The sequence below is a fragment of the Xiphophorus maculatus genome, chromosome 3, assembly GCF_002775205.1.
Source record: "Xiphophorus maculatus strain JP 163 A chromosome 3, X_maculatus-5.0-male, whole genome shotgun sequence".
NCBI classification, from domain to species: domain Eukaryota; kingdom Metazoa; phylum Chordata; class Actinopteri; order Cyprinodontiformes; family Poeciliidae; genus Xiphophorus; species Xiphophorus maculatus.
This window is the reverse complement of record NC_036445.1, coordinates 11,622,127-11,650,081: the sequence shown is the minus strand read 5'-3', so window position 1 is coordinate 11,650,081 and position 27,955 is coordinate 11,622,127. Positions and strand designations below refer to the sequence as shown.

The following is a 27,955-nucleotide window of genomic DNA, read 5'->3' as shown; positions in this document are numbered from 1 at the left end:
TTGGCCTTAATTAGTATATGTTTCAATGCTAAAATGTAGTAACACTTGGGTACTTTTATATGATTCTAGCTTAAAAATTCAGAAATGGGTATTAAATAAATCCTACAAAAACTGATACATGTTTTGAAGGATGAACAGAATCCTATCAACCTTCAGTCGATCCTCTACTTACTACAAGTCTTTAGTTTGTAACTCCATGGGAATCACCTATTCTGAAAAAGTTTGAGCTAAATTACTATTTTATGTCAGATACTTTTTTATCTTTATTGATTTAACAAAACAAATTGACAAGTAAAGTAGCAAGAAATGCTTTAGTGTCAGCATTATTGATTCATATTAGGTTTAAACATTGCTGGTGCATTTCATTTGTGTTCATAAGTTTGAATTTTTATGTTCAAACTCAGAACGATCAACTGCACTCAGTTCATTGCGTTATTGCTGACATATTTGAGTCATGATGAAAGTTTGAGATGGACTTTTTTCCAAATGCAGTTCTGCAGCAGAACAGCATTTCTGTACCAAGAACTGTTTGTGACTGAGGGCTAATTACCTAATGCACTGAGCAGTGAACAGAGGTCTGCTGCGGTGGGCTCATGAACGCTGGTCCCAGTCGTTGTGAAATACTTGCCGGGGTAATTGATAAGAACCAATTTGGATGCATTAACGTTTTCCACTGTGTGTAATTCAAAGCAGGTACATATTGTTCTGAAGGTAAGCAATCAGCTCCCAGCTTGACTTGACTCCTACACAGTACCAGGGTTGAAAAAATATGAGAGAGCTCGCTCCTTTCAGTTTGTCTTCTGGGAAAAATTTATATTTCTTGTGAAACCCACAAGGAAGCAAATGTAAAAAAAATTAAAAAGACAAAACTAAGGATCTTTCAGTTGATCTTTTTCTTTCTCGTTCCGCTTTGAAATGGCTGATATGTGCAGGCAGAATCAGAACTTGCAGCAGTTTTGTTTATTGAACTGTAAAAGCTTCTGCGTTTTTTCGTTTTGTTTTGCAGGAACCTGGCGTCGAACTTTCTGGAGCACATCAGCTGGAGAGTGTTTCATTTTCTGCCTCTGCTCAACCTGTGAGTCATCTTCAACTTCTGCAAAAGTTAAACTGAACCCGATTAAAGGTGTCAGAACATTTATTACTTGCGAATGAAAATTTGACTCAACCATACTATTCATGCCTCTTTTTTTAATTTCCCTCCAAACAGTGAGACATTCTTGTCATTTTTAAGGGATTACTGGTTGATGAGGCATTTCCAAAGATGTTGTTTCTTTAGACTTTCTTTCATCCGTTCATTGTTCATACCTTCTTTATCCGTGCAGCATTACTGGGGAGCTGGTGCCTGTTTCCAGTAGCTTTTCATCACAGATATTTGAATCATTAAGTGATAAAAAGGCATCTCACTTCAGATTAGTCTAGTGCATATTGAAGGTCATGGCTTAAATAACTAACAGAACTATGTCATCTGCAAAAAGACTAAGTGAGACATAGAACTTCCCAAACCAGCTACAACTTCAGGTCCTGTCCATCAACACCACAAAAGGCTTGGTGATGAAGGGGAATCCTAAAAGAATCCAACCCCACCAAGAAGTCAGAGCTCTTGCTTTGGTCAAAAAAATAGTTGACCTGTAAAATCAAACCTGGAACCCGACTCACAGGACCAGTCCACAAACTCTCTTTTTACTGGATGAGCAAACTGCCATGAAAAAAGGCAACATAAAGATCTGAACTATTGGATAATAGTTGCTTCTGCTGGATCTGAGGTTCACCTGTCACTTGGAGAATTCTTTTAAACACCTTTGATCAAACAAGTCCAAAGAGAAAATGTGTTCTTGATCAATGGATTACAGTCTATTGTCCATCTTTCCTTCTGCTTATAAAGGCAGAATGCTCCTTATTAGTTAGACATGAGTCTCTACCTCAAGCGGAGGAACAGTTCTTGGTTATATAAATGGTGAGTTGGATTGGAGCCTCATCTCTGGTAATCAAAGTGTTGATCAGGTTTTTTGTCAGCTTGGTTTTTAGTAAGCAAGAAAGTTGTGCAAAAAGCCAAAGTTCTCAACATGCTCAACGTATAACCATTACAGTATATGTGGTCATACGTTATGGGTCATGGCTCAAAGAATGGAAGACTTCAACATGAGATTCAACCCAAATGAATGATCATTCAATGGGAGCTTAGATTAGAGCCATCCTTTCCATAGACAGAGGTTTGAGGTTCTGATTAGGATGCTACCTGAATGCCTGATTTTGGGTGCGGATATGTAAACTCTGGTAGAGACTCAAGTCTTCCTTGCTCAAAAGAGCTTCTGATCAGTGAATACCTTGGTATTCCCCAGGAGAAGCTGGATATCTGGGTGAGTGGATGGATGAGGTTACTGGAAAACATTTAGTTGTTTGAGCTCTTGCTGCCCTGAATAATTTAAATCCTGAAGAGTTATTTGTCAAATCTGAAGCCACCACCTGTTCATGTGCTTTTATCTTTCAGGATTTTAAGGGACAACCCTCTCGTCTGCTCATGTGACCTCTTCTGGCTGCAGCAGTGGCAGAACGAGGATCGTGGCGACATCGACAGCCAGATGCTGTTTTGCTTGTCCAACGATGAGGAATTATCCCTCAGTTCTTTGGAGATCGATAATTGCAGTGAGTTGTATTTTTGTTATGATGCTTCACATTTCTTTTGTGGGAATGAAGCTATTTAACCTTTGATGATGGGTTTGATCATCCATCGCTTAAAATCACAAGCCCTAATCCAGTACACTTGAGAATATTAACTATTCGTATTTCAAAACATTTGCCAGTTTACCACGACAGTGCTAACCCATGCTCATCCTGCTTTCTGTGCTGATCCCAGGTTTGCCTGAGGTGACCATTTACGCATCACAATTGAAGACCAGAGAGGGAGGAAACCTCATGGTTGAATGCCAGGTGACAGGAAGTCCCACCCCCAAAGTGATGTGGCAAACGAAAGAACTTGCATCTAACTTTACTGTCCAGGTAGGAAGGATTTTTAGGACATTGTCTGTATTTATGCAAAATACTGCTAGTTTTGTTGAATTCAGTTTTGGAGTGAAATATTGAAGAGAATACCTGGAAGTGAAAAGTTCACTTCCATTTAATGTGGATAAATACTTGAAAATGTCATTTTAACCAATTATGATGCAGCTGCTTTCATGTTAGTCAAAAGAAGATTTTTCAGTGCTGATTTCCAAGCCCTACCACAATAATGCTGCTTCTAAGAGAAACAATGTTTAATTTGTAGCAATCTGTGGAGTGCATTTCTGGTCCTCTACCAACTTTCAGCTTGGCTGCTACAGGTAGCATGTACAGTATATCTAGCCTGAAAACTTAGCTTCAGTCTCCCAACAACCAGCATATCCAATTCTGGGAGCAACTTGTCGGGTCGTGCTCTCTTTTGCTCTACTGTAGAAGGGACTTCAGCATATGCTGGACTCCACGTTCAAAGAGCAAGGTGCATAATTTATCACCAAGCTTTTTTATTGCAACTGCATGATAAAATTCTTTATCGGGGGAAGTCAGAGTATTGACCAGTCATGTTGCTTTTGTCATCTCTGGTGCCAAGAGCAGTAAAATCACGTACTTGGGGCGCTGCCAACCCATTGTGGATCTCATGAGGTTGTAGCCCTGGCATGAGGCCAATGTGGCCAGTCCAGTTTTATGCTCTCTGATGACTAAGCCACACAGATTTGCATGTGCCCTCAAAGAGGCCCAGTGGATCAGCTGCAACCGCTCTTCTTCTGTGCATCACTGTGAACCCCGATGCACAGAAACTATGCTAACAGATTTCCCCAATGTCTCTGCAGAAGTAAGATTCAGAGAACTCGTACGTGCTATGAGACTCATCAGGACTCTAGACCATCCAGAACAGTCCTAATCTAGTCAGAATGGATGTAGTTAATACAAGGTGCAGAAAATATGTTCCCTCAGTGAAGCTGGTTCCAGAAATTTGCACAAAATCTTGACCTTGTATTTGGGAATTTTAGAGCAAATGAGGAATGGTGAATTTAGGATTAGTTGCTAAAGCTGTTTCTAATAAGATAAGGTAATTGGTCATTCATGGGAAAAATTTGACTTAGAAAAGTGAACAAGGCTGCATGCAGTACAACAAAGACAAAACAATACTTAAAGTCAGGAACAATAAATACATACAACTATCACAAATAATTGAATAAACATATTTAAAATTTTATGCAAAGAAGCACACTGGTAGACAACATTAATGTGCAAAAGAAAACAGACTTCAAATGGGCAGTAGATCCACATTTTGAAACAAATTGTTGTGTAGAAAATAACTTAAACTTACAGTCATAGAAATGTACAAATTTTAATAATTATTAAAAAAAACCAACATTGCTTGAAGTTGTGTTTGGGGGCTTAAATCGCAGAGGGTGCAGTTTAAAAGTTCAAGATAATTATAATTAAAATCAATCATATTAAAACATGGTATGACCCAAAAAGCAACATTTGTATTTTGTAATTCAGTTACAGAAGATTTTTATCATAACTTCTTTCTGCTGCTGCTGTCATAACAAAATTAATTTCACAGTAACTAAATATGCATATTTCTTCATACCACTTCCATATGAATATTTCTCTTGAACAACGTTCATTTCTCTAAAAGTGACCTACATGTCTTTATGACTCTGTGTCATTTGATTACTGCAGGAGAAAATGACAGGCTCCACGTTAAGCCTGGTGCTTCATCTCACCAACGTCTCCTTCAAGGACAACATGCACAACCTGACGTGTGAGGCAGAGAACCAAGCTGGGCCCAACGAGGGGATGGTGCAATTGGACATTGAGTGTAAGTGCCTGCGAAATAAAGCGCCGCACTCCTGAAAGCTCACGAGCTCAATGCAAGTCGCCAGCCTTAATGGAGGCGAGGGCGAGAGCACACTGGGATCATTTTGTTGTGCAGGCAGGGAGGACGGTTGTAGAAAAGAAAAATGCACTGCGCTGATTTCTTCTAAATGCCCCCTCTACAAATATGGGTACGTATGCACCATGCTTCTAATGGAGCTCTCTGTCCTCTGCCACTCAAACCGGCGACTGGTGAGAAGTGGTAAAATAATATGAGTGAAGGGCTGCAGGTACAGCTTGGCGTTTAATGTAGGGATCCAATAAGAAGACAAAGGAAGGTGAACTTACCTCATCTTGCCCTTTAAGAACTCTACCACCTTATCTATTCTGCACTTTTAAATTACAGATGGAGCTTGACTCTGAGGGTCTGCTGCTGCTTTCCGCTTTCAGATGCATTAGTGCATCTGGACGGTGAGCAACACCAAGGAGCGACAGCAGCCAGTAGTCCCACAGAAGGCAGTAGGTGCATTAGCAATACATTACTGCAAATACTACCCAAACAATATCGTACATCTCCAACTCAATGACACTCATTATAAAATAAAGCCAAAACGACGGGGGCGCCAATCAGCTGTATGAGCATCAAGGGACAGATAATGAACATCAGGAAAATGGGGCGGATAACACGCCCTCAGATCTGATTTAAGCTGGTGCTAATGGACTTTTCCCTCCCAACTCCGGAAAGCCGCTTCTTCCACAGTGATTGGCAGTCTGTAAATGCGTTAGTGCTGCTAATCCATCAACATCAGCCCCAATGGTGGACAGACACTCGTTAACCGCTGGCCCTTTAATTACTTCTAATTACCTCCCAGAACAGTGGGAGTTTATTGCTGAGTGGCTCCTCGTGCCATTGATTCATGCTACACAAGTGACTTTCTTTTCATAGCATCCCTGCTCTGAATCAGCCAAGTTGCAGCGTCACTTTCAAAGCATGGATTAACACGAACTTACTACAGACACAAATATAATAATTTCAGTGTTATAAATATTTATTCTACATCTTATCAGTTTGGAAGGATTATGCAGCATCCAACTTTCATGATTTTTAAAAAACAAGTTTGATTTAGTTATAATGTATAGAGAGAGTTAAATTTATGCTTACAGGATCAAATATATGCACAAATATATATCCACAAGTCACACAAATATCCCACAGCAAATCTCACCAGAAATGCATGCCTTTTGCAGCACTCAAAGACTTTCTGATGCTACTCTGGTTGGATATTCAGTCTGAGTGGTTGCCCACCAACAAAGATCTGCCCTCATGGACATGTTAACTGCCCTCTGGGCAAAAGGTTTATGGTTAGAAGAGACAAAGATTGAACTGTTTGGCAGCAATAATAAGAAAGCAAAGTGAGGCCTTCAGACCTAAGATGTCAGTTTAGCAGCTGTGGGTCCGTTTCTCTGGTTCTCGGTGCTGGTCCAGGTTTCACAAAGGGGAAGAATGCATAAAGAAGGGTAAAATTTTGATTCTGGAATGTCATTCCTAAAGAAATGACGTCAACTATACAGAATGTGTAAATCATGTGGCAGGAAACTAATTGGTGTAAAAATATGAGTCTGTTGAAATTGTTCACATTAAGAAGTTCAGAGCAATAATTTGGGTTATTTGGCCTGCCATAAGAGGAAAAAATGGACAGGGGAATATTTTCACCACGCTATTCATTCAACTAGCAAGTTTAAAGTTAAATATTTATTGAGTATGTTAAATGTTTTATTTGCAAAGCAAATACTTAGCTACAAACTACTTGTTTACTTAGCAGCCCAGGCTACATATTTAAACTACAAACTAAATATTTAGCTAGCAATCTAAAGATTTAGGTCCAAACTGAATATTTACCTATATATTTATCTAAATATGTGTTGTTAAGCTACATGTTTAGCTTCAAATTAAATATTTAGCTTGTGTTTAAAAATTCACTTGCTGATAAATGGAAGTGTCTTCTCAAAATAAAGCTGAGTCTTACAAACCTCTATATAAAGTCGTGTAGTCACTGTTGCTGTATGTTTTAAGCTGAAATATTGTAAATGCCAAAAGGAAAAAAGAAAACGATAATGAAAAGTTAACATGAGCAAAGATAGAAGTGAGTCAGTCGTGCTAACTGTGACAGGATTTTTTCCAGAATTAATTGTGGCACATCTAAATTAGCTCATTGTCTAAATATCAAATGAGGTGTGACAAGTTAAATTAAATATAATAATAGCCTTTATTTTATCCCCTGTAGCTTAAGATCAGAAGAGACTGCCAGTGAATGATTAGTCAAATATGATAAATAGCAGTAATTTCCACTGCAGTGCAGTAAAGTAAAGGGGCACATGGGCCGGTATCCCCCTTTTAACAGCACTTTCCGGGTCAGAGTTGTAGGTTAAGAGCAGCACAATCTCCAGGGCGGAGTGAAGGGTCTCTGCACTTCAGGGTTGCGTTCGATCTAAATGGGGCCATTTCCTGTAACTTCATGTCCAGGAGACATAGACATAGAGCTTCCAGGTAGTTTTTGTGGTTGAGAGCACGACGACGACCAGGATTTATTATTCATGGCAGGTCGTCAAAGGTTTGCAGTTCAGATGGAGAGCATTGATTCACGGAAACTCAGAGGGAACATACAGCATGCAACTGTATTCTGGATGATGAAGTAATGGCAACATTTACAGCTGTTTGTATCAGTGACTAAATTTACAGCAGATGAAAATTCAGGTTTCCAGCTACATCTGGAAACCTGAATCAGGACCTGAGGAACTCAGCAAGATTTCAGCTGTGTTTTTTAACTTTAAAATTGAGTAATAATTGGTATATTAAAAAAAAATTATGTATTTGTGACATTTTTTGCAACAATCTGCCTCAAGATGAAATTCAAATTTTGTGTAAATTTGTCATAAACAAACTGACATCCGGGATTGATATTAAGCTCAGTAAACTATTTGATTTCAAGCATTTGAAAGGACACTCATGTTGAATTTTAATACATTTAATGTGTTGTTCTCTACTGTTAATTTAGCTATACAGTTCACTTTCCACCCAATTCATGGTTCAATATTTTTCTGTCTTTTTTTTATAAACATATTTAAAATATTCAATAGATAATTTAACTTATGAAGGAGATGTTAGAAGTCAAAATGCCAGTCAACCTGCCAAGCAGCCAATCCAGAATGGCTCCAGCTCCCCCTATTAGCTTTGATTGGCTGTATCCTATAATGAAGACTACATGCTGTTCATACCTGTAGGTGGCGGTAGTGCTACTTCACGTTTTTTGACAACTGCCAATAAATATCAAGAAGACTGTACATTAGCTTAGCTGGCTTAGAGCTTAGCATATAAATGGAGGTTGAACTATTAGAATATGGGGTTTAGAGAGCTTGTCTTTGCTTAACAAACGGGAAACTGAAAATCTAAAAATAATCCTGCACCAACTAAAGAACCAGAACATTCTAAGTCCAAATAAAACCATGAAACGTCATCAGAAAATCTGGAAAAGTATTGATCAAATTCTTTCAAAATGACTTAAAATATAAAGAAATAAGAGTGGATAAAAGTAATTGTAAAATGTATTTCTGTCTCCTACCTCATCTGAACCCCCAAACATGCAGTTCCAGCCAAAATCATCTTCTTCAAGGACGCCGTGAAACACCACCACTGGTGCTTCCCGTTCGCTGTGGACGGGAATCCTGACACGTTCATCTCCTGGTTCTTCAATGGAGAACCGTACAGAAAAAGCAAATTCATCTTCATACATTTCATCCCGGACTTGAACGACGGGTCAGTGAAGCATGGCTGCCTAACCTTAAACAAGCCGACCCACATGAACAACGGAAACTACACTCTGGTTGCGGTGAACGAGCTCGGAGGGGAAAATGCCACGGCTGTCGGGATGTTTATGGAAAATCCTTTTGATAAAGGTGATCCTGAGGGGATCATGATAGGTGAGTTCCTGTAAAAAAAAAAAAGTGATTGATGATCAATCTGAACTAACAGCTGTATTAGAGTCAAGCAAAAACTAGATAATCAGCATCACACATCTTCATAGATTTGCTTTAATCTTGTGCCTCCAACTAAAACACCATTTATTGAGTTTTTTTTTTTTTGGTCTACCAATCTAAGTTTGTTTTGCATTAAATATGTTTTATATTCTCTTGCATCCCTCATGCTAGTCTCTAATGGGGATCCAAGTAAGTTCTCAACTGACTATGACTCCTTATAATTTCTGTATATCTTCTCAGTACTAACTTCCTGTGTATTTTATCTCTCAGGTCCGTCTAACAAACCGGTCGTGGACGTTACAGAGAATTCAGAGAGTCGGGTGTTTGTGGTATGTGTTTGCTGAGAATCTAAGAGTCTTTTTAGATTTAGACCAGGCCCGTTTATTTTATTTAACTTGTGTGTTTGGCAGGTCTCTGTTGCTGTGGGCCTCGCTGTGTTCACCTGCATCTTTCTGCTCATCACAGTTTTGATCATTAACAAGTGTGGTCACCAAACCAAGTTTGGTATTCACCGTAAGTGGGTTCTTTAAAATTGCATGACAGTAAAACCACATGTTGACACCTTAAAGGGGATCTGTTATGCTAAATTCACATTATGTACTTCTATTTGTTTCTCTACTGCTTCTAAAAACAGCCCAAAACACATAAAAATACACAACCATTTTATATATATATATATATTTACAATAAGTCAACATTATAATTTCCCAAAATTCATAAATTCAATGTTTAATTTTTGATCAGTGACCAGATTTATGAAATTTTGTTTGACATAAGAAAATATCTCATTCTCTTGCCATTAAAATTGTCCTTGTTCTTCAAAGTTAAAAATTTTTCCTCAGGTTTTTTCTCACAGTTTCCACAAAACTACAGTTTGGAATCAGAGATGGTTGTGTTTTTTGGGATGTAATGGACTAATACAGCCTTGCACTGTGATGTAACTTTGCACACAGGCAGCTGCTGTTTGTTTGTTGGGCAAAGTGCCTTAATTACAGCGTAGACCTCCGCTGCCCACCGCCACGTGGTGAGAGCCATTAAAAACGACGGATGGACGGATTGATGGATGGATGGATGGATGGATGGAGGAAAAGCTAGGTCCGTGTGGACGCCCCACCCTTTTCTCTCCTCACTCAGAGCTCCTAAGTGTGCCTGATTGCCTAAGTGGACCGTGCTCCCTCTTTCCTTCCCTCCATCTCCTCTGGGCTCCCTCGTTGTTGTTCCATTTTCTTCTGTTTTGGACTCTGGGGGTTCTGTGGTTTGCTTTGCTGAGTGGATTTCACAATTTGGGTCCCACTTGTTTGGCTTTTAATACTTTGCCATAGTCAGGTGTTGCTAACCATCCAGGCTTCCTGTATGGTCATTTTTCCCCCAGTTCAATGTGGCCTGATTGCTGCATGGTTGATGATGGTGATTATTAGAGCTTGTCATCATCTGTCACCATGGTACCAATGACTGGGCCGCCACGTTGGTAGTGGAGTATGTTTGTCCTTCAGAAGGGAAAAATTGGGCCAGAATTGCTTCTTTTGTTGGCTGCTGCAATCAAAAGAGGTTGGAGACTGATTAGGTGTCATGTATCCGTCAGCCATGCTTGTCTCTTGTGTTTCATTAGGCTCATCAGTTCTCGGTAAGGAGGATGACCTGGCCGTCTCACTCCGCTTCATGAATTTTGGGACCAGCCCGCCTTCCTCTGACGAAGACTCTGGTTTATCAAGTTTTGTGGAGAACCCGCAGTACTTCTGTGGCATCATCAAGGACAAAGACATGTGTAAGTGCCGGTGCAATTTATGCTCCATAACTATTATATACATCTGCTCTTATTACAGTAATGTTTAATTCATTAGTAAATAGTTTCTGAGATATTTAGAAGGTTTTTAGATGAATTCTCAAGGTGTGTTTTTGTCTCACTGTGTGAGCCCTCTTAATGCAATCTGCTTATAATTCAGAAGAAATAATGAGTCAAAATGTTAAAAAAAAAATCCTTCTTAGACTCGAAAAGAAAAAACACCCTGATCCCTTTTACTCATGATGTCCTTTGTTAGCATTTTGTTGCAGTTTGTCCAAGTTAGTTGTCAGTTGTAGAATGTGTTTAGGGTGGTGATTAGTAGCCATATGTGAGTGAAATAATGAAGTGGACATAAATTTGATCAACTCAAGAACTGGAGAGCTAGCCCAAGTGACTGGACCTCTATGCTTAGACTGCTGCCTATTCAGTACTACTAATATATTCATATTTAGTTCACAAACTAAATATTTACCTCCAAACAAAATATTTAACTGCTAGCATATTTGGTATATATTTAACAAATATGCAAATTCACACACCAATAACCAGAATTGTACTATCAAAATAAAAGCTGGGTTTGTGAACCTCTAAATAAACTTCTGTTGCTCTAAATCCATTGGTGAACGTCTGTATTGCCATTTAAGTGGCTCATCCAATGTTTTAAATTGAAATGTTGTAATTGTTGTTGAGAGGAAAAGAAACAATGATGAAGTGTATCAGTCACCGTAGCAGGAGTTTAATTAAAGATTCGCAAGATCCAGCTTTTACTTTGGTAGTCCACTTCTGGTTATTGGCAAGTAATTTTTGCATATCAACTAAATATTTAGCTTACCAAATACATATTTAGTTTGAAACATATTTATTTTGAGGTTAAATATTTAGTTTGCTAACTAAATACTTAACCTAGATATTTAGCTTGCTAGCTTGCTATGTTATTAATTATTGTTCCAGTATTTAGATATGTTAGTTGCATGTGGTATGTTTTAACATGTTTTAACTTGGACTGGGTGCGAAGAACCGGACCTGTCTGCTTCAGTGGTAACATTTGGCTTCCCCAGGATCGGATAGAAAATCCAATGTGGCAATTCCCTAAACTGCTCAACCCTGCTCAAAAACCCTACAGTGTTATTGACTTTAAACAATTTTGCAAAGAAGAGTAGATAAAAAAAATCCATAATTTTCAGATCTCAGAAATGCTTGAAGTTGTTGCTGGTAAGGTGGCACAAACATTCAAGTTATTCACCCAGGACTTGGTTGGTTTGGATCAGTTTTTATCCACTTAGAGATAAAATTATCAAATGTAAACAAATTTACTTATCTTCATCTAATATTAAAATTAATTTCATAATCTGAAACATTTAAAGATGATAAACATATAAGAACAATTAGGGGACACATTGGTACTTTTTCCCCGTGAGGATAAGCAAGTTTGAAAATATTCAGACAGATCAGCTCCAGGCTTTAGCAAAAGTGTAGCTCATGAAAACTTGCTTTGGCTTGGATCAGATCTCAGCAACGGCTCCCTCACAGCTGCGTCTCTTTCTTGTTGTTGCAGGTGTGCAGCACATTAAGCGGCAGGACATTGTGTTGAAGTGGGAGCTAGGTGAAGGAGCGTTCGGCAAAGTCTACCTGGCAGAGTGTGCGAACCTCAGCCCCGACAGCGACAAGATGCTGGTTGCCATTAAGGTGAGGAAATCTTACATCGTCCCCTACGCCGCTTCAGAGGCAATTTAACACCTAATGTGCTCTAAACATCTGCAGCAGCAGTGAAAATGTCAGCTGTTAGTATGTGGTCCGAGCAGAGGAGTCGCCGGTAAAGAGGCCGTTTGTGGTAATAAAAACAGAAAGTTTCTATTCCTGCTGCAACAAAGTTACAGTTGGTGTTCAGAAGTCCTGAGTTTTCTCTAAATGGCATCCCTGGTTCAGAGCATTATTGAAACTAAAGTGCAGTTGTTTTCTTCCAGATCTAAAAGAAAATACATGGAAGCTTTTTTTTATTTTTTTAATAAATTGATCAAAATGTCTAGAAATTTCTTAACAGTAATCCGTCTTTTCCAGTTTTCCTGGAGTATAAATGTGACGCTACGTAAAGGCTCATTTCTGTTAGCTTCTCTGAAATAGCCACACGATAAAAGCTCCTCATCTGAACATCTTCATGTTTACAGTCAGGGCATTAGTTAAGAAGTTCATACTGTCATATGTTTCCATTCAGTTGTCACGTGAATTTTGAGCAAACTTTATTAAAAAGAGTCATCATGCATTTTGAACAAAAGTTCCCAATTCCAGTTGAAACAGGATAACTTTACAATAATAAATTCATAAATTAGTCTTATTTTGCTTTATTTATATCTTTTTATATATGTAGATGTGTACAGAACTTTTTCTTCTCTAGGCACTGACAAATAAATAAAATAATACCCAATAAAAGTCGACTTTAACTTCTTCTTTTAAAGCTGTTTCCTCCTCCAGTGCATTGTTGAAATAATACTTTGTGGTTTTAGAGTGAGCCATTGTTGTTAAAAGGCTGTCAGGTGGTTTTATACCCACCTCATGTTACACCAGGTTAATGAAAACCACAGAGGGAAAAATGTATACAAGGAGATGATGGAATATGCATCTGCTCACATTTATCAGTGCATTAATCACACATGTAAGCTTTTACAATACATCGCTACTCATCTTCGCCAAGGCGTTGAAAGGCGTCATTCCGGGAACATTCCCTTAACGTTCAGACAGAGTTCAGAGACAAATCTTTTAACTACTTTTTAAAAATATTTTAATTATTTTATTAAAAGCTTTCTTGACTCAGAAACAGGACAAGTTGTGGTGAAAAACAGTACAAAGGACAGAAGGTAATTAAATTTAGAGAAGTTAAAACGTATTTTCAACAAATCACATCAAAATAAGTCAAGCAGTGGTGAAATTGAAATATGTTAGTCTCCCACTATGGACCCAGTTCTGACCGTAGATCACAGATTTTCAGCAGAATTTCTACTTTGTTAGTTTCTTTTATTAATTCCCAAACCGTTTTGCTCATGACCAGATAATAAAGTGAAAGTGTTCCAGTAATAAAGCCCTGAGGAATCCCAAAGTAAAACAAATCAAAACAGTAAACATTCTCCAGAACTGTGTGCCCCACCTGAGCTTTCAAATAAAAGCAACACGGCTCACATTTATGTAAATCATAAGAAATTAAGGCGCTACAACAAACACTTGACATTTTGTTTCTAATTTATTTTATTTTTTCTTTAGACTTCCTTTGGTATGATGCCTAAAAACCCCTTCACTGATTTGTGGCATGTCCTTACACATTTCTGTTATAATTTTACTGAAAAATTATAATTTTCAAGTTGCCTTGCAGCATTTTAAATACATAGTATAATCCTAAAATAGGTATTATTCATACTAAATGTGATAGAAGCCGTGCATTCATTTGTCTATAATATCTTTCTCATAACTGAATTCACAAAAGTCAGCTTCTCTTCCAATGACCTTGTAAGTGTATTTTTTTTATCTGTGACTATTCATTCAGATATTTCTCAAAAACACAAAGGAAAAATGTTTAAACTGACCTTCAAAATGATATTAAAGATTAACACATTCACAGGCTCGTGTCATTTAATCATATTTGAAAAACCACCCTCAAAAAAATGATCCTATAAGTGCAAAAGGTCAAGTAACACTATGATGTAACAGAAAGTGTCTTATTTTGGTGCAATTGTTGTTTGTTCACAGACTCTGAAGGATGCCAACGAGTCGACGCGGCAGGACTTCCAGCGGGAGGCCGAGCTGCTGACGGTCCTCCAGCATCAACACATCGTGCGTTTCTACGGCGTGTGCACAGACGGCGAGCCGCTGGCCATGGTGTTCGAGTACATGAGACATGGAGACCTCAACCGCTTCCTTCGGTACGTACAAGACCACACATCCCGCCTCTGCAGTGGGCCGCCGAGTCTCCGCCGCCCAAGCTGTTGGTCCTCATGCTGCTTAATGTTAGACCCCTAAAAGTGTTGGATGAAAGGCAGCAGCAACGCCTTCATGGCAAATGTGTCAGAGTAGGAAAAGCACAGTAGGAACGTTTCCCAGCAGTAAGTCTGCTCTCACAATACAGGAGCCTGAATCTGAAGCAGCTAAGTGGAGCACAGCCGTCATGCCTTTCATCATGTACAGTAAGGCTGAGCGGATTGGTGGAATAATAATGTTGCTAAATGAATGAAGAAATTAGTCCCCTAACTGTAATCTTTGGGGGGGAAAAGTTCAAAAGAATCTTCTGTAGCTGTGAGGTTGAATGTTTTCTATCTGATCAATGGACTTTTTCACACAAAACATAACTAATAGACTCAGTGGATCATCTGGTCCTAACATTTTGAAGCGTTGAAGCAGAGAAGAAACAGAATAAATTAGTTTTAACAGTAAAGTTACTTTTTTCTGCTGTTTTAAATATTGCATTTTATGCATTAGCTTTGACATACAGGTGTTTCTACACTTCTCAATAAAATACAGGCTTTTGAAGTCCTTCCTTAGTGATCTACAAAATGGTTCAGTGGTTTCTAATTTCACTTTAATTAGGATTATTTTCTGCATGCAAAATAGTAAAAATCAAACATTGCATAATTATACAGATTAAAATTGATTAATGAATTAAGACCAAATGAGTGGAAGCAGACAATAAACCCTGTTTTGTCCATTTTAATCTATATTTACATGGAAAATTAAGATATTTGTTTTATTGTTTAAAAAAACAATAAAACAAAATTTATTTAAATTTACCTTTAAATTAAAATAAAACTAATTCTAAAATATCATCAGTGTCTGTAAATTGTTACACTAGATGGGGAACCATGTTGATATACTATAATCATAAAGTGAAATATTAGCTAATTTCTTTTATTTTGAATCCACTTGATATTTGCTCAAAATTTCCAGGTAAAAAAAGATAAATGCACAACTTTAATTTTAGAGGAAATGAGGAGATAGTTTAAAATTTTACTGAAGGCTGTTTCTGTTTTTCAAACTGATTCTTTTCTTCTCTGCAAACGGTCAAACGGCTGATTTGCTTTGTCTGTAAATAACACTTCTAAATTAAAAGTAGGTTTGTCTGAATAGAGGTCTAATTTTTGCAACTTTTCAAAGGCTGTTCATTTCTTGTTAATTACTACAGAAGGTTCATTTAGGCACAATTGCAAAAGGAGTTTGATATAAATTGTATTTTCTGTGCTCTTGTTGCCGTTTCAAAAGTTGAAGCTCCCTGGTTTCTAGCTCTTATTTTTCTTATTTTTCCCTTGTTAACTTATCACTATATCACGCACCGGCTCCATCAACATATCAAGCCTTCATGGCTCTAATGTATGTGATTCATGCATTGAGACTCTCCTGCAGGTAATGGCAGGCCACACGCTGGCGTGGATCCACTCAGGTTCCCTCTGACCGCGTCTTTGAAATTAAATTCTCTCTGTTCCATCTTATTCTCAACACAAATAGCTGCTTTAAAAGTTGCCAAAAAGCCATTCAGAAATGTTGAGAAATATGTGATGAAGGTTTTTCCATATTTTTTTTGTAATATTCAGATTTTTCTTAAACAGTAGACACAACCTCCGTCTTATTTTTAAGTCCTTGAACAGCAGCTTCTATTTACTGTTATTTTATTCTTGAAATCTGGATTGGTTTGAGGAAAATCTGGACATTTTGTCATCCTATTATTTTTTTTTAGTTAAATCTGAATGTCCTGAGTAAACAGGTGCAATGATCTTATACATAAACTGAAAATCTAACAAATATATAACATATAATCAGGCTAATTTGTGTCTGAACCTGAATTTGTGTCAATTGTGTGTTTTAGCAATGAAGATATGCCAAATTCTGGCTGATTTTTTTTCATATGACCCAGAATGGTTTTGTTAAATAAAATTCTCTGAAAGGAAAAAAATCCAAGTACATTTTTTTCTTTCGTTTCCATCAGATTTGTGATTCTTCTGAAGCTTAATCTTTATGAATTTCGGAAATGTTTTTGGGAAAACAAAGCTTTTGTTTGGCACATTTGTGGAAAAAACTTTCCCACCTATCTTTGTGCAAATCGGTTTTATTTGCTTCGTTTGTTTTCAAAGAAAATTCACTTTACTGCTTAAAGGCCACATTTCAATAAAACAAAGTTAGAAAACTGTAATATCTGAGTTTTTTTCTAACCTGCTGATTTTGTTTTTAACAAATTTAAATCTTTTCTTTGTAATGTGTAACATGAAAGAAAAAAAACTGCTCCAGATAGAAAAGTTTTGAATTTAGGAGAAACTAAAGGAATGAAAGATGATTGATTATTTATAGATGAATGCAAATGTTGTGTTTGATGAATCAGAATCAGCTTTACTGGTTAAGATTTTTTTACACAACAAAAGAAATGTATCAGTTATCAAGCACTCAGTGTGCATCCATAAAGCGTAAATATAAAACTTTAATCAAAATAAAAATTAGGCTTAAGGGACAATATGTGTATGTATTTTCAGACATTATTTTTGTATAAAAAAAAGAAATAGAGAAGAATTGTTGTGATTGTGCAAAAGTTTTTTTTGTTTTTTTTTAGTTTCCCAAAAGAATTGATGACTTCACAGGCTGTTAGGTCTTTTTTAGTTTTTATTGTGTTTATGGGAGTTTATCTGTAGTGCCACCTGAAGCTAAACGTCTAAACAGACTGTGTCCAGGATGTGTGAGATCTGCAGAAATGTTATCTGCCTTTTTCTCGACCCAACAACTGTACAAGTTCTGGATGGAAAGAAGGTCAGTCAAAGCCCAGAAAGATCTCAACTCCTCTGCATCTTTTGCAATAATTAGACTCAGTTTATACTTCAAGGATACAGTGATGGAATATCATTTTATCTGCTCGGCTCATGTTAGGTTGGATAATGTGTGAGCTAAATAAACCTGAAGCTCCAGGATGCGATTCAGAACGAGTCAAGGCCGAGGGCAGCTTCATTATTAGCAAGATGGTATTAATAAAAATGATAGACTTTAATCTTCAGAAGATTTTTCTGCATTAAGAAACTGATAAAAAAAAGAAAAACATTTGAGCAAAAGCAGAAAAGTCTGCTGTCGTTGAACTGATTTATTATCTAAGGGGTCATATACAAAATGACTGTTTGCTGTTTAACATACTGACAGAAAAGCTTGTAAGAAATGTAAGAAAAGCTTACATTTACACTTACAAAGCTTACATTTTTAAATTTTGATAAATCATTCAGAAAGCAGCAGAAGGACTTGAAGGGAAGCGAACCAATCAGAGCTCAGTTGGCACCTTGGAAACAATCTGAGAAAGTACCGGAGTAGACGGAGTTAAAACAGATTGCCGGTGTGTCCTGCGCAGGAGACAGACTGGAAATGAAAACACACGCCACCCCTCCATCCAAAAAAAAAGAAAAAAGAAAGAAACACACGTGTGTGCATTCACACAGGCTTTTCCTGAGATATATGTTCAGGGACGGTTCGAAATCACATTTCCAGAAAACAGAGTGGGTGAGTTCTTTGAGAGCCCCCACGTTGCAGCTGCTTTCCCACCCTGCCACCTGCCTTTTAAACTAATAGTGATTGTATAGACAACTTCCTTTGTAATATGGAGAGGAGAGAGATTAGGATGGATGGATGACACATGGAGACACATCAGCTGTGATTTGCTCATTTAGCCAGTTGGATGTCAGAGTGGGTGTTCATGATCCGCAGAAACAACAGCGCGTTAATGTGCTCTGCATCTCTGGATTACATTATTGCAAATCAATTGTGGGCGTATTACAAGCCTCGTGTTTTCTATTAAGCGTCGGCTTTAAATGGCTTTATTGTGGCGCGGTGGTGCTGACCACGGCCTGGACTGGATGGGACTGAAAGTGTTCAATCTGCAGATTGCTCGCTGAGGTCATTGTACCTCAGGTGACCCAAGGTTGGTGCCGTAATTACAAACACGCTGAGAGGCCAACCTGAGTGTTTTCATAATCATAAACAGCCAATAGTAGATGAATCATTACAAAGACCTGCAGGTTCTTCAGCCATGTGGGCCCACATGACCTTGTCTGCATTTATTACGGCTCTCATGTTCCGCTTTTAAAATACAAACATATAACAGCAGCTATTATGTGTTTTAATATACAGGTTCCCAACGTGCTTTGAAGATCAGCTGAGGTTCGTTTGTCAGATTTTGAAAGGAACAACCTTCAAGCAATATTTCTTATGATTTTCTTAAACGTCGTGTTTTCTTGATCTGTAAGCAGAAAATCATTATAATTAATGGCAATAAAGAGTTTAAAACTTCATTCTTTGTGTGAATAATCTAAAATGTTTCACTTTTTCTAAATTATTGTAAATCTTTTAAATAAAACGGTTCACTTATTACTCATCCATGTAGCTGAGTGAAGTTGTTCCCCTCACCTTTTTCAAATGAAATGTAGCAGCGACTCCCCCATTCAGCTCCTTCAGACTAGCCGACAGCAATTAGCAAGCACCTGGTGGCATTATATGAGCTACTAATCAGTAAAACTCTGATAAAAAATTGTTTTTTTAAGCGTTAATAGAGGAGTGATGCTGTGATGACTTCCAGAAGGAGGAGTTTCAGACCCAATTTCAAGGCGCTAAATTACAAAGTCAAATTTCTTTTAAGTCATATTTGATATAAGTAGCATTTATATAGTAACTGAAGTTAACATAGTTACTCGAATATACTGAAAAACACATAATACTGCCGATTTAAACAACTAACATACCAATAATAACCGGCACCTGTCTTCTGCGTTTCCCCCACAGAGCTCACGGCCCGGACGCTCGTATCCTGGAGGAGTCCAAGTTGCCCCCGTTGGGCCAGCTGACTCTGCCCCAGATGCTGCAGATCGCCGCCCAGATCGCCTCAGGCATGGTTTACCTGGCATCGCTGCACTTTGTCCACCGCGACCTGGCCACACGCAACTGTCTGGTGGGAGAAGGCCTGGTGGTGAAAATCGGAGACTTTGGTATGTCCAGAGACATCTACAGCACAGACTACTACCGGGTACGTATCTGGAGGTCCACCAACATTTTAGCTGTTTCCTTTGATATTTATTCTGTGCGGTTAAGTGTTTTGCTGGATGGACGCCCTCATCCTCAGGTTGGTGGACGTACGATGCTTCCAATCCGCTGGATGCCGCCGGAGAGCATCATGTACAGGAAGTTTACAACGGAGAGCGACATCTGGAGCTTCGGAGTCGTTCTTTGGGAAATCTTCACCTACGGCAAACAACCCTGGTACCAGCTGTCCAACAGTGAGGTAAATAAATGCTTTTTATTGGAACATTTTACTTTTCTTGTTCAGTTTGGTGGAATATATTTAATATAACTTATTTTCAGTCCTTACTGACAATTTTAAAATTGAAGTTAAAGTAAAATTAATGTATGATTTGATATGAGTTTAAGGTGGCCTGAGTGTGTTGTTCTGGTTTTGATAAAAACAGAAAATGAGAAAGTGAAAAAAAAATACATAAGTATATATATATGCATACATACTTTAAAATATATATTTAAGAAAAAAATATTGAAATAATTGAGTTTTCTATGAATGATTTGGAGTTAAGTTGCACAAAAAAATCCACAAATAGGCAGGGGTCCAATGTATTGCCAAAAAGGTATTTATTCACTTTGCAGCAATTCCTCCTCCTTAACAAGTATATGGTGATGGTGGAAAGAAAAAACAGTTTTAACTGGAAGAAGCATTCTTAGTGCCTGTAATTATGCCATGTAAATTTCAACTGTGATGGTGACTAATCTCTACTGTACATGTTTTGATTTGAATTAATCAAATTGTTATCCTTTAAATGAACTTTTCAACTCATATTGGCACAGATACCCGAGTCTGGATTGTTTCTCTCTCATCGTTTTACCTGTCAGCCTATTGCAGCCTTACATATTCTGCACTCTTGAGCTAATCAATAAGTTCATAGTAATTAAGGGCGGTCCAGTCTGGCCTTTTTAGCTTAAGCACCAAGAAGTGGGTCTCCACTGTGACCGCAGCGGTGCTATTACAGGCCAGGAGCCGCTCTTCTTTCCAGAGAAGGGTGGATCACTTTTCCTCTGCACTCAATTTTAATCTCATTGGCTTCATTTTTGCCCTATGCCAATAAGGTGTAACCTCATTATCCTAATCTGTCTCGCCTGGTGAGGGACAGGTGAAATTATCATGTTGCCTAAATACTGAGCGGCGGAGATAAATCACCCCAACCCGACGTGGCGGCAGCAGGCATTTCAGTGGCTCGTTAGGAGTCGACTGTCTGACGGCTCATTTTGGTGTGAAGTGGCTCTGGTGACTGGGCATCTTCTGCTCACTTAATCAGGCAAAGGTTAACGGCAGTAAAAAGAGTCAGGTGGAGATCCTCCACAGTGCTTTATGCACTGAGCGGAGCAAAGCTGTGAACTGTACCAGTCTCTGCAGACATTACTGGCTGCTTTCAATTGTCCCAGAGTCGCTGCTAATGGACACAGATCTGTATAGAGTAATGCTGCTTTTAAAGATGAAAACTGGTGAGGCAGGATGTCTGGATTCAGAAAGTTTAGTGTGTTTGCTTTAGAGGATTACAGTTAAGTTTCACAGTTGGTTTTCTCAGCACTTATTACAAAACAGAGGATTGACTGTATTTAAATTTGCTATTCAGCACAATTCAGTTTATTTTAGGGACTTTAGTACATAAATTTTGATTTATGTATTAAAGAATTTTAGCAGAATTAATTGCTTTTTTTGTTTGTTTTTTTGTTACAAAATTCAGAGCTGGAACCTTTGTTGCATGTTTCTGGTACACCCGTGAATTTGATGCACAACCAACAGCAGCGATGGGACAAAGAGCAGCTTCTTTTGGCCCACTAAGGCTAAATTTTTAATTCAGAAAAATGATCTGATGGGATGCTGTAAAATACTATTGTTGTGTTCAAGTTGTGCTAACAGGAAGTAGCCTATTAGCAAAGCTATTCAAGCCTAAAATAGCATCTCAATGCTAAACATGTAGCAGCAGCAACATGTGAACTTTGAATGGATATAAAAGCATTTTTCATTAATCTGATGGTTACAATAATTAATATCTTTGTTATTGACCTCATATGTCTATTTATTCTATAATTTAGCAGCAAAAAGTGTTTTTGAATTGAAAAATGTTATTTATTTTGTCCACTGTCGATTGCATGTTTTGATTTAAAATTTTAATTCACTAGTTTATTTTTATGGCACAATTTCACAACACATTATCTTAAATCACTGCAGCAACTCACCCTTTAATGTAAGAATGTTGCAAAAGTAGAAATGAACAACTTTCTGTGAGGGGAAAAAAATGTACACAGAGTTACTGAAGCAATATCTCCATTAATGGGTTGAACCAGGAACCTCTAGCCTGAGAGTAGTTTCCATCAGAAAGAATGACATAATTATTATTGCTATCAGCTCAGTCCGGATAGATACAAACTTAGATGTAGAAATGCTAACTTCATCGAGTTAATGGCCTCAACTACTCTATCGATGTCTCCAACCAGGGAACAGGGAGACGAACAAAGCACTAAGCTGTGAGTGTTTTCTCTTCCAAGTAGAAGCACAGAGACTGCACATATGTGAATACAGAAGATCAGTCAATGATTTCAACCAGAAAAGACACTTTTGGAGAGAAAAAAACCTTAAAAGGAAGCAAAGTTTAAGGTAGCATTAGTAAGTTGCTAATTCTCTGAGGAAAAACAATTTACTCCAGATGTTGAAAAGTCTTAATTTTAACCTGAGTGGAAACAAAATATAAAACTAGGGATTTGAATCAGAGGTGCTGCTGTCCATGGTGCTGGACACTCATTATATGCTAAAGAGACATTAGCAGACACTGCTGTTCAATAGTCTCAAAATTAAACAATATTCTTCATTACTTAATAATCAAAACCTTCTAGATTTAGAGAAAGCGTATGGCAGGACATGTTAGAGCAGTGCAAACATTTTTAGCTGAAACTGTCTTGAAAAAATCTGCGATTTTTCAGCTTCATTTTTAGCTAAATGCTAATTAGCAAACAATCTTTAATCTGGAAGATTGTGATGTGAGAAAGACACACACATTGATTGATGTGAACCTTGGCTTGTGTCACATGACTGTCAGCAAATCTATTTCATAGGAGATCTGTTTGTGGATTTTGATTGGCTAATTAGAAGCAATGATGCCTTTAATGAGCTCAGAAAACTGTCGGTTCCACAGCTGTTTATGGGATGTTTGCTGGTTACTGGCTTGTGTGTGTTGTTGATGTTTTGTACCATTCCTCACTAAGACAAACAGAAACCTTGACGGTTTTGAAAAAGCTGATTCTTTTATTCTGTCTGAATAAACCTCTCAACAAACATCGTCACAGGTCCTACAGAACAAATCAGCTCCAAAACTTCACAGCTTTTAAATGTAATTGTCTGCACTGTAAATAGACAATTCAGTTTTTTCCCTCTATTGTACTGAACAGGATCCAGAAACGGACTGGCACTTCGTAAACTGAAGGCTACCTGCTACACATAAAGATATGTTTATGTTGGTTCTGCAGCATGCAGCTTTGTCTGCTGGAGTGAAGCTACGCAGCACAAAGCGACGCCGGGCCATGAAAAGCTGATAAATAGGACATTGCTGAAAGCAGGAGGAGGATGCAGTGTGCTGTTCCAAAACCTACATTGTTCAAAACATTACATATAAGAAAACATGAACACTTCATAATGAAGGAAAGATCGATCCTGAACTGGCTGGGACTGTTTGTGTGTTCTGCTCTGAGTTTGGAGTCAGGCAGCCTAAAGAAATGAACAGTTTTCTGGTTGTTGAGGTTCTTCTACTTTTCCAAGTTTCCAGTTGGCAGGAAGTGAGTGAGATCAAACAGGATGTGTGTTTTTATAAGCTGGGGGAATAAATCAGAATATTTGTCTCTCTAGTTGTGGAGGAATTTTGGCTCACTTCTCATAACAACATTGCTTCAGTTCATTGAGTTTTCACTTTCTGCACAGCTCTGTCCAATCATTTCAATCACTCGGAGGCTGGACTTTGACTGGGCCGTTGCAACAACTTCATTCTATTCTTTTTCATCCGTTGTAGATTTGTTGCTGTGTCGGACAGATGTGGCATATTTGAGTCCAAGTTTCTTTGGTTTATAGAGTAGTTCATGGTCCAGGAAATTCGACCGATTCCTTTTGCCCATGTCTGACTTTTCCACAGCAGTCTGAACAACTCAATTCCAACCTTTTCCCCTGATTTGTGCCTCTTCCATATGTGGTATTAGAACAGAATAAAACACAATAGAAACTTTTTCATTGTCACATGGACAACAAAGTTAAAAGTGCCTTCAGTTGTTGCCAAATGCACCAATAAGACAAAAAAGCTAAATTGTACATGTATGTGATGGATTTCAAAGCGTCTGATTCTTGAATGATCTTGTAGATTCTCAGCCGACTTTGAGACTGTGAGACGTTCATCATAATTGTGCACCAGAGAGCGACAGACTCAGTAAATGTGGACATAAGCCGCTCACAGAGAAGTCTGATTGCAGTTGCGTTTAATTATTAGCATGAACAACCATGTAAAAAACTAAATTAAAATAAAGGATTTCAGCAAAAGATCCCTGCTGTGTTAATGTAACTGAGGACTGCCAGGCGGAAGCCCAGATCATCAGCCCTCCTCCTCCGTGTTTTCCTTTAGCCTGGGGCTGTTCGGTTTTCTCCAAACATGTTGCTGTGTTTTATGTCCAGGGATCTCAGAAGTCTTGAGCTTCATGCAGATGGACCTTTGCAAACTTAAACCTAAATCTAATACATAAGTTTCACTTATTCTGCCTGTTTCTAACTGGTAGAATAAGTTAAATGCATGAACTTTGACCTTTAACATGCAAACTGAAGCTGCTGGATTTGAGTTTTTTGTTAAATAATGTAGTGTGATGTGTTGTGTTTTTGTTCTGCTGATGTTTGTATCTCTTTTTGTAAATTTTAGTACTGAAAGAGGATTTTTTTTTTTATTTGTCATGAGACTAAATTATCTAAAATCTTTGTAGCTGAATGCAGAGGTTTCCTCTCCTCAGTCATTGAAAAGTAAAGATGTTGCTGAACTTTCTTCCAGTCAAAGTTAGAGTTGATGTAAGTTTCTCTGCAGTGGAAGTGTTATCTTTCTTACAGATTTGCCCACGCAGTCCTTGATTCTGTAGATTGATGCACAAAAGCTGTCGGCTCTTCGAAAAAAACAAATCTGATTATGGTCCAAAATGATCATGGGTGTTTTCCTCACTCCATTCTTCCGATTGGAAAACATAATTAGATTTGATCATTTGCTGTAGGCAGAGTGGAGCTGTGACATTAGCAGTGAAGAAGATTATTGAATGTGTTTGATTTGTTCTTTTAAATGTGAACATTGGAAATTATTTATTTTAGCTCTTATAAAGTGCTTTTACCAGCGAAGCTGAGGTTCTGGCCTGAATATTCAGCTGCCTGTGGGGCTCGGCTCCTGAACACTGAGCTTAGTTAGACACCTTTTTGACATCGAGCTTTGTGGTCTCAATTTCTTGCCACAAAGGCGGGTAAATCAATACATTCACTGGATCCATACATAAGAGCGCTGCTGATTTATTCCTGCTGGGCTTACAAGGAAACATTAGGGATCAGCCAGCCTGGTTAAAACGCTGTAAATACAGAAAACACCCCAGTTTTTAAAGCTTTTACGACCTTAAAAAATATCTAGAATAATAAAAAATATATCACTGGAATGATCTAACCTTTACTTTGATCACATTTAGTCAGTAAATGACTCTGGTGCTGCTGTTAGTTTTTACCCCTAATAATTCCTATAAGATTCCATTTCTCTAATTTATTAATTTTCTTAAACTGATCAGTATCTAGGAACCTTTAATCAGTAACCCACGACTTCTTGTTTCCCTGAGGTGTAAATATAACGTGACACAAAGGCCCATTTTACACAGGACGATGGTTTACTATCAGACAGCTGCAGCAAAGTGTCTCCATAGCAACCCCCAGACACCATGTAATCTGTTTTTTTGAGGCAGGAAAAAAACCTTTTTAAGTTCTACCATCACAAATGTAAACATGTGAAGTTTAGTGAAGTCTGTTGGAACTTTGTGCTTTAAAATCCAGATTTTCACCAACAAACAGTCCAGGGGAGGTTTGTTGACCCGTTTCTCTTTAAAACACTGAGGAAATGCACGGCCTTCTTTGAAACAGAATCGACCTCGCCTGCTGAAGAATGTTTTTTAAAATATAAACATAACAAATTCAGGCTTTAGCAGTTTTCAGTTTTTCATTGAATAACTGCATTAACTACCAAGAATGTATGTTTTTATGTAAAATTGGAAACAATGTGCCTTTTTTCCACTTAGAAGAAAAATATATTCATCAGTTTTTCTGTCAAAATTTTACATTCGTTTGTATTTTAAAACCTAAATATAGAAATTAAAATTGATTATATGATTATTTAAAAAACTAATATTTTTTGTTACTGTACCAGCTTTAGTTAGAATACAGAGAAAAATACTTCACTCATTTCAGAAAGTAAAAAGGTTTCTTGAAAATCGTCTCAAAGTTGCAGTTTCCCTAACACACTTCTTCCTTCCACTAAACTTCCTATGAATATGTTTTAACTTTTGCTTTTAATTTTATGAGTCTGTCCCAAGTTTGTGAAAAACAATTACTCATTTAAAGCAAAAATAAAGAAATTATAAAAAGCTTTCATTACATTTATTTTACAGATAAACTGTCCTTTTCATGCTTAATCGAATCAGTCGATGTTATTTCCATCCCAACAGGCCATTGAATGCATCACGCAGGGGCGGGAGCTGGAGCGGCCCCGGACCTGCCCCAAGGAGGTGTACCTGCTGATGCACGGCTGCTGGCAGAGGGAGCCCCAGCAGAGGATGGTCATCAAGGACATCCACAGCCGCCTGCTGGAGCTGGTCAAGAACCCGCCCGTTTACCTGGACATCCTGGGCTGAAGTGGGTCGAGACGCAGCCAGGGAGCAGAAATCAAAGACTCAAAGCGTTGGGATTTACGTTATTCACTGTAAACGGCTTATGTTGCTTCATTTAAGGCTTTATTTCTATTTTGGAGATGAGCTTTTTGCCCCATTTCTACTCGACTCAGAGTCCTGCTTTCTCCCCTGAGCTGCTCTGGAAAAATGTCAAATGTTTACCAAAGTGTTAAAAAGTTTATCTGCTGTGGGATCAGTGGGATGGGATGGGATGTGCATGGAAAGTGTAACTTGAAGATGAGGATTTCGTAAGATTTTGCAGCGTAAAAAAAAAGTGTTTTCTGGATTTGGATGCAGCAGCAAAGTGTTTGTGTAACTTATCTGAGTGGGGGGTTCATGTCAATGTAAATAAGAAAAACCCAATGGAAGAATGTTTTTCATGTGTCAAATTGTCTGTATCATATACTTATTTTTCAAAAAAAAAAAAGAAACAAAAAGATTTGTTGAATATGAAGTGGAGAGAATAATCTCCATGTTTACATTTAATGTGGACAGAAATGCGTTTCCAGTCAGCGGCGGTTTGACCTGCGACACACACTCCACACTGGCTTTTTCTTCAAAATTAGCAACATTTTAACATGCGACTGAGAAAGGGGGGGAAAAATCAAAGCACTGCAGTGAAATCTGGTAAGAGGGCAGGATGGTGGGGGGGTGAAAGCCTGAGATGGTTTGAGAGGCAACAGATGGATTAAAGAGCGACTCCAGGAGGGACAGATGGCGCTGAAAGTGAAACTGGAGAAAAAAAACAAGATCAGGTGAACAAACCACTGCAGCGCTTCATGTAAATACTACATGTATATACGCTGCATTAGTGTCTCATTTATGTACAGAAGAGATCAGAAGTTTACATACACTTTTTGCATTATTAATATTGGGCTGTTGATTTATTATAACCAACCAGCTTTTTTTTTTTTATCAGTCCCTGGCTCAGATAAAACATTTAGTTGCACATGTTTGAATTTGTGTTTTTTCAACTGTAATCAAGCTCAGAAATTCACCCTAATCTTTTAGCAAAGCCAACATTCAAAAACACAAAATATTACCAAATATTTTAGTCTGGTTTTTAGAGCAAATATCTAAGTGCACTTGAAGTAAGAAAACAACTTACAAGTGACTTTTCAGCTTGTTTAGAATCAATAATTCCTTAATATTGATTTTAAAAAGTACTAGTTCCATTGGCAGATTATGTCACAACACAGGAAAAGTGTCTAGCAAGTAAAATCATTTTCCAGTGGAATATTCCCAATAATAAGAAATTATTGGCTTTAAACAAGCTCATATTTCTTGCCTAAAAGTTTCTTTGGAATTAGC

The 27,955-nt window shown here is 37.9% G+C and overlaps 1 protein-coding gene across 2 annotated transcripts in view; it reads left to right on the top strand.

Annotated features, from left to right (window-relative positions):
• The window catches only part of LOC102217423 (high affinity nerve growth factor receptor), a 35,475-nt gene extending 7,520 nt beyond the window's left edge, over positions 1-27,955 (top strand). Inside the window, exons 4-17 of one of the 2 annotated variants that reach the window (XM_014469803.2) lie at positions 1,007-1,075; positions 2,489-2,643; positions 2,855-2,997; positions 4,687-4,825; positions 8,467-8,799; positions 9,028-9,045; positions 9,127-9,185; positions 9,267-9,369; positions 10,466-10,621; positions 12,195-12,325; positions 14,375-14,547; positions 19,415-19,655; positions 19,752-19,910; positions 26,423-27,955. In XM_014469803.2, the coding sequence (XP_014325289.1) occupies positions 1,007-1,075; positions 2,489-2,643; positions 2,855-2,997; positions 4,687-4,825; positions 8,467-8,799; positions 9,028-9,045; positions 9,127-9,185; positions 9,267-9,369; positions 10,466-10,621; positions 12,195-12,325; positions 14,375-14,547; positions 19,415-19,655; positions 19,752-19,910; positions 26,423-26,608 (2,065 nt within the window). In that variant the 3' untranslated portion in view covers positions 26,609-27,955. Of the gene's footprint in view, positions 1-1,006; positions 1,076-2,488; positions 2,644-2,854; positions 2,998-4,686; positions 4,826-8,466; positions 8,800-9,027; positions 9,046-9,126; positions 9,186-9,266; positions 9,370-10,465; positions 10,622-12,194; positions 12,326-14,374; positions 14,548-19,414; positions 19,911-26,422 lie in introns of both variants that reach the window. The other variant, XM_023330912.1, reaches the window with a different exon arrangement.